At 37.5% G+C, this 7,863-nt stretch overlaps 1 protein-coding gene across 1 annotated transcript; it reads left to right on the top strand.

The window, feature by feature from the left end:
- Positions 1-1,015: 1,015 nt before the first annotated feature.
- Positions 1,016-2,047, top strand: LOC100594009 (olfactory receptor 4K17). Its single transcript, XM_003280597.1, has one exon. It carries the CDS (start codon positions 1,016-1,018, stop codon positions 2,045-2,047), a length of 1,032 nt encoding a protein of 343 aa, XP_003280645.1.
- The last annotated feature ends 5,816 nt before the right edge of the window (positions 2,048-7,863 follow it).

Here is a 7,863-nt window from a genome sequence, read left to right on the forward strand (position 1 = left end):
GATCTACTAGTTTTAGCCATATAGTAGTTACAGTCATATCCCCAACCTGAAGGCTCCAGTATGGGGGATGTTGCCACTCATCGCCAGATCAGTGTTACATAAAGAAATGTGAACAGAGTTCTAGTGAAGACTAGGGTTCATGTATAAATTGTTAAACCTGGTTTGCTCAAGGTGTACAATTTTATAAATAAAGGGGATGTGATATGTGAACTGGAAGCAAGAATCGAGACATTAGATGTCACAAGTAATGCCACTTTTGCTCACGGTGTCTTTCTTGCTTCCTCTGTAATATGTGGCTCTTGTTAGAATGTGACAGGGCTACATAGCCCCAGAGTATTCATCTATGTTGCTTAATCTCAGCCTCTTTTGGCCTTATAGAAATTATTTAGAAATATGGGTTTCAGCCACAGAGGCCATGAGTAGTAGCAGTCACATCAGAAAAAAATAATATTTGCCAAAAAGACTTTCTAAGAGAGTTACAAGACTAGAAGCCCACTTATGGGTTGGTGGACGATAAGGAGGAAAAACACAGCAGTATGCATTACTTGAAACCTCACTAACTCACTTATCTAGAGCAGCTTAAATCTGCTGGCTCAGAATCTCTTCAAAACTCTGGGGATGATTCAGAACTAAAACAGAATTTCTTAAGATTATTATGGGAAAATAACAACTCCAATATTCACTCAAATTTAAAATTTTGAGTTTGAAAGAGTAGAGGTTGTGCTGAAACCCTTTGTTCTCCAAGGAATTCAGACTAAACCATCTTTCAACCCAGAAAACCACAGATTTCCTGAAGATGGTTCTATCTCTTTTGTCCTATGAAGATACACTTATATGCTCCAGAGCTTGTGGTTTGCTTCTGGGAAACCAACAGCATCAATAGGTTATTGCTCTTGTATGGAAGTGGACAGTTCAGACTATATGTCTCCTTTCTCAGACTTAATAGATACTGACACTAAATTTCAAGGTCAGTTTATTGAAAGATCCAAAGGAATGCATAAGTTTGGTTTTTCATATGGCTCTTTACTTTTCACTCATACTCCATGATATGAGTGATCTTTTCTTTCTCTCTACAGGTCATCTAAGAGCGAGCTGTATGATGGAGTCCATGAAACTATTAAATCAATCTCAAGTGTCAGTTTTCATTTTGCTGGGACTGACCAGCTCCCAGGATATACAGTTTCTTCTCTTTGCCCTCTTCTTGGTTATCTATGTGGTCACAGTTTTGGGTAACCTTCTCATTATAGTCACAGTGTTTAACACCCCTAACCTGAATACTCCCATGTATTTTCTCCTTGGTAATCTCTCTTTTGTAGATATGACCCTGGCTTCCTTTGCCACCCCTAAGATGATTCTGAACTTGTTAAAAAAGCAGAAGATAATTTCTTTTGCTGGGTGCTTCACTCAGATATTTCTCCTTCACTTACTGGGTGGGGTTGAAATGGTACTGTTGGTCTCCATGGCTTTTGACAGATATGTGGCCATTTGTAAGCCCCTACACTACATGACCATCATGAACAAGAAGGTATGTGTTTTGCTTGTAGTGACCTCATGGCTCTTGGGTCTCCTTCACTCAGGGCTTCAGATACCCTTTGCTGTGAACTTGCCCTTTTGCAGTCCCAATGTGGTAGACAGCATTTTTTGTGACCTCCCTTTGGTTACTAAGCTTGCCTGTATAGACACATATTTTGTACAAATAGTCATTGTTGCCAACAGTGGCATAATCTCCCTGAGCTGTTTCATTATTTTGCTTATCTCCTACAGTCTGATCCTCATAACCGTTAAGAACCACTCTCCTACTGGGCAATCTAAAGCCCATTCCACTTTGACTGCTCATATCACAGTGGTGATTCTCTTCTTTGGCCCATGCATCTTCATCTATATCTGGCCCTTCAGCAACGACTCTGTAGATAAGTTCCTTGCTGTATTTTACACCATCATCACTCCTATCTTGAATCCAATTATCTATACTTTGAGAAACAAAGAAATGAAGATATCCATGAGAAAACTCTGGAGGGCTTTTGTGAATTCTAGAGAAGATACTTAGGTTAAAAATATAATGGTACAGGCTGGGCGTGGTGGCTGATGCCTGTAATCCCGGGAGGGATATTGGGGGAACCAGCCCCCAGTATTTCAATGTAAGTTCTTTTCTATTTTCCCTAAGTGTCGGCCGGTCTGAGAAATAAAGGGACAGAGTACAAAAGAGAGAAATTTTAAAGCTGGGTGTCCGGGGAAGACATCACATGACGGCAGGTTCCGTGATGCCCCCCAAGCCGCAAAACCAGCAAGTTTTTATTATGGATTTCAAAAGGGGAGGGAGTGTACGAATAGGGTGTGGGTCACAGAGATCACATGCATCACAAGGCAATAAAATATCACAAGGCAAATGGGGGCAGAGCAAGATCACAGGACCAGGGTGAAATTAAAATTGCTAATGAAGTTTCATGTCCCACTTGGCACACATTGTCATTGATAACTTCTTATCAGGAGACAGGGTTTGAGAGCAGACAACTGGTCTGACTAAAATTTACTAGGCAAGAATTTCCTCATCCTATTAGGCCTGGGGGTGCTATGGGAGACTGGGGCTTCTTTCATCCCTTATCGACAACCTTATAAGACAGACATTGCCAGTGCGGCCATTTTAGAGACCTCCCCCTAGGAATGCATTCTCTTTCTCAGGGTTATTCCTTGCTGAGAAAAAGAATTCAGCAATATTTCTCCTATTCACTTTTGTGAGAAGAGAAATATGACTCTGTTCTACCCAGCTTACAGGCAGTCAGACCTAATGGTTATCTCTCTTGTTCCCTGAACATCGCTGTTATCCTGTTCTTTTTTTGAAGTGCCCAGATTTCATATTGTTTAAACACACATTCCTTATGGACAATTTGTGCCATTAACACAATCATCACGGGGTCCTGAGGCCACCTACATCCTCAGTTTAAGAAGATGACGGGATTAAGAGATTAAAGTAAAGACAGGCATAGGAAATCACAAGAGTATTGATTGGGGAAGTGATAAATGTCCATGAAATTTTCACAATTTATGTTCAGAGATTGTAGTAAAGACAAGCATAAGAAATTATAAAAATATGAATTTGGGGAACGAATAAATGTCCGTGACATCTTCACAATTTATGTTCTTCTGTCACAGCTTCAGCAGGTCCCTCCATTCAGGGTCTCTGCCTTCCTGCAACAGAGCCAAGGCAGGTGGATCACTTGAGGTCAGGAGTTTGAGACCAGCCTGGCCAACATGGAGAAACCCTGTCTCTACCAAAAATACAAAAATTAGCCAGGTGTGGTGGTGCATCCCTGCAATTCCAGCTGCTCAGGAGGCTGAGGCAGGAGAATTGCTTGAACCCAGGATGCAGAGGCTGCAGTGAGCTGAGATTGTGTCACTGCCCTCCAGCCTGGGTGACAGAGTGAGACTCCATCTCAAAATAATAATAATAATAGTAGCAGAGAAACAATTATTTTTTATATTTTTAAAGGTTTCCTTTAAGTATAGAGTTATTAGATACACTGAGATGAAGGCAAGTAAAATGCAGTAAGATTACAGTAGTCAGATACTCAAGAATATTTTTAATGTAGTACCAAAAATAATAAATTATTTATTTTTAAAATGTTGACTGAGTTATAAAAGTTGTCAAAGACTCACTTTTCCTTCAGAGGAGCTTGATAGATATGTACTTTGTTTAGGTATTACAATGGCTTTTGATGTAAATGAAATAAAGTGAATCCTCAAAATGTGTGTCACATTTTTGTTGTATAATTGATTTAAATGACTTGGCACTCACTGTGACATCATGTTTGGTTCTCTGTCTTCTTTACAATATTAATGTCTAAGTCAGCACTTATATGCAATGTCTCCTAAGAAACCAGTAATTCAGACTTTCTGTATCTACCTACACTCATTTTTCTTATAGCTTCCAAAATGAGAATTCATGAAGATACCTTTATGGTTGTTAATATTATAAAATCTCAATCCCACCTCCTTGTCCCCATGTATTTCAATTCAAAAAAACTACGCATCTGACTCCAAAAAAAAGAAAATTATACATTCTAGGTAAATGAATTCTGGTCCTAGAACCAAGATGGTTTTCTTGTGTGACTGTGTGCTGAGCACCGGCTCAGCCACCATAGAGAATTAGTTTCTACCTCAAACCCAGAGCCACTGCAACTCTGCACTTATCCATACTTCCATCACAAGGTCCATGGCTATTTCAAAAGCACCTGCATCTTGCATACCATTATAGTTTGGGCAGTGGAATTCCTGGGCCCAGAAACTGCTGCCATTACTATCCCAAACCACAGATCTGTAGTACCTCCATTCATACCTGCACTTATGGCTCCAGATCCATGGCTTCCCCTAGGTTACCCCTCGTCAGACATTTATGCCAAAACCACCACAAGCAGTTTCTCAAGCTGGACCCAGTGCCAAGAGGGATTTCCCCAGCCACAACATCCCCAGTGGGAGAAAAAGGGATAGAAAGGACTTTAGCAGCCCTAGCCACCAAAGACCACAACAATTTTTGTCACCACATCAAACATCTACAACATTGGCTACTGAAGTTCCCTACAATCTTCATCAATGCCAACCTCAGCTGGTAGAGCTACACAAGCACGAAACTGCTGCACCTTCACAATAGTCAGAGCAGTTGTCTTTTACTCAGCCAATCCCCTCACACGTCCATACAGGGGAAGTTCTTTCCATACTGAAACCAGCCTGTAAAGTCTGGAAGAGATGACTGCTCCAACAAATGCACAGAAATCTACTTAAGACAACAAGAAACATGAAAAACCAAAAGGGAATATCACCACAAAAGGAACATAATAATTTTCCAGTATCTGTCTCTAAAGAAACAGAGACCTATGAACTACCAGACAAAGGCTTCACAATAATTGTCTTAAGAAAGTGCAGTAAAGTTCAAGAATGTACAGAGAAATAATTCAACAAAATCAAGCAAACAACAAACAAAAAAATGGAGAAATTTGATGAAGAGATTGAAATAGTTTTTAAAAATCCAGAAATTTGTTTAAAAATAAATAACATAAAAATATGTAAATTGTGACAGTAAAAACATAAAATGTGTGGAGGAGGTAGAATAAAAGTGTAGACCTTTTGGCTGGGCGTGGTGGCTCATGCTTGTAATCCCAGCACTTTGGGAGGCCGAGGCAGGTGAATCACGAGGTCAGGAGATCGAGACCACGGTGAAACCCCGTCTCTACTAAAAATATTTTAAAAAAAATTAGCCGGGCATGGTGGCGGGCGCCTGTAGTCCCAGCTACTCAGAGAGGCTGAGGCATGAGAATGGCGTGAACCCGGGAGGCAGAGCTTGCAGTGAGCCGAGATTGCGCCACTGAACTCCAGCCTGGGCGACAGAGCGAGACTCTGTCTCAAAAAAAAAAAAAAAAGTGTAGACTTTTTAAATGCAATCAAATTTAGGTATTTATTGATTTAAAATAGTCTATGATAACCATAAGTGTGATATATAAGCCTTATAGTAACTACAAATGAAAAACCTATAGAGCATTTCAAAAACAAAAAAATAAAAAATCAAAGCATATACTGGAGAAAATAAACTATGAATAAATGAAGACAAAAGAGAAAGATGAAGCAATAGAAAAGGAAGGGAACAAAGGGTGTACAAAACAACCAGAAAACGATTAATAAAATGGAGATACTAAGCACAGTCAGTTTTCTGGCATATCCACAGGTTTTACATCCACAGACTCAATCAACCACAGATCAAAAATATCAAAAATAAATAAATAAATAAAATAGCACAACAATAAAAATAATACAAAATTTTAAAACCAGTATAACAACTATTTACATTTTATTTGATATTATAACTTATCTAGATTTGGTATAAATCATACAACAGGATGCATGTAAGTTTTATGCAAATACTGTGACATTTTGTATAAGGGACTTAAGCATCTATAGATTTTGATAATTGCAGGGAGGTCTTGGAACCTATTGCCTAAAGTCACTGAGGGATGACTCTACTTACCTACCAACAATTATCTGGAATGTGAATGAATTAAATTATCTGAACAAAAGATGCAGAGTGGCTAAATGAATAAAAAGATTAAACCCAACTACATACTGCCTCCAAGAGATTGTCTTCATATTTAAGGACATAAATAGACTGAAAGTGAAGGGATAGAAAATGATATTCCATGCAAATGAAAACCAAAGACAGCAGGAGTAGCCATATTTAAAGAGATAAAATGTAAGTAAAACTATAAAAAGAGACAGAGGAGGTCATTATGTAACGATGAAAGGGATGTTTCATCATGAGGATATAAAAATCTTATATATGCACTAAACATAACAGCAAATATTTTTAAAATTTGTTATTTTATCTTATTGACAAATAATGTTTACCTATATCCATGGGGTATATAGTGATGTTTTTGGTATGTACAATGTATGATGACCATATCTGGATAACTGGTGTATCCATCATCGAAAACATTTGTCATTTATTTTTATTGGGAATGTTCAATATCCTTCTTCTAGCAATTTGAAATTATATGATATATTATTGTGGCATAGAACACTAAAAAGTGTTCCTATGGTTGTAATTTTGTATCTTTTAACAAACCTCCACGTCTTTCTTCTTTTTCATTACCTTCCTCAGCCTCTCGTATCCTCTGTTATACTTTTTATTCTATGAGATCAACTTTTCTTAGCTTCCACATATGAGAAAGAATAATAAATGTTTAACTTCCTGTTTCAGGCATATTTCACTTAACATAATGTCCTTCAGTCCTATGTTATCATGAATAACAGGATTTTATTCTTTTTTATGGCTGAATAGTATTTCATGGCATAAATATACCACATTTTCTTTATTCATCTGTTGTTGACACCTAGGTTGATTCTATATCTTGGCTATTGTGGATAGTGCTGTAATAAACATGGGGGTGCAGCTGTCTCTCAGACTTCGAACACACAGGGAACAAAAGCAAAATTAAACAAGTGGGATTATATCAAACTAAAAGTTCTCTGCCCAGCAAAGGAAAAAATTCAGCAGTGCGAAAGACAACCCATAGAATAGGAGAAACAATTTGCAAAATATTTATCTCACAAGGGACTAACATCCAGAATACACAAGGTACTGAACATTTTAACAGCAAAAATAATATAATCTGATTTTAAAGTGGGCAAACAATCTGAACAGACATGTCTTAAAAGAAGACATACAAATGGCTGACAAATATCTGAAAAGATACTCAACACCACTATTCATCAGGTAAATACATATCACAATCATAATGCAGTATCATATCACCCCAGTTAAGAAGACTATTATCAAATATAACAAAAGTAGCAAATTCTGGCAAGGATGAAGAGAAAAGAGAATTCTTTTACACTGTTGGTAGGGAAAGCAAATGTTCTTAAACGAGAGATAGACTGCAATACAAAAATACAAAAGTGGGGCATGTCAAGGCCACACTTTCGACAATAGACAGATCACCCAGAAAGAAAATCAGTAAGGAAATACTGGACTTCAACTATACTTTAGACCAAAAAGACCTAACAAATATATACAGAACATTTCATCCAAGAGCAGTAGAATAGACATTCTTCTCAAGTGCACACAGATCATTTCCCTATATAAAACATGTTAGCCCATAGAACAAGTCTTATCAAATTTATAAAACTGAAATCATATAAAATATCTATTCTCATCACAATGACAGTAAACTAGAAATCAACAACAGAGGAATTTTGAATAATTCATAATTGCATGGAAATTAAATAATATGCCCTTAAATAACAAATGAGTCAATGAAAAAATTAGAAGGGAAATTTTAAAATATCTTGAAACAAGGAAAAATGGACACACAATAA

The sequence above is a fragment of the Nomascus leucogenys genome, chromosome 20 (assembly GCF_006542625.1).
Source record: "Nomascus leucogenys isolate Asia chromosome 20, Asia_NLE_v1, whole genome shotgun sequence".
Lineage (NCBI taxonomy): Eukaryota > Metazoa > Chordata > Mammalia > Primates > Hylobatidae > Nomascus > Nomascus leucogenys.

Excerpts from the sequence above, each read along its gene's own strand:
- LOC100594009 (XM_003280597.1), top strand. The coding sequence starts at position 1,016 with ATGGCTCTTTACTTTTCACTCATACTCCATGATATGAGTGATCTTTTC.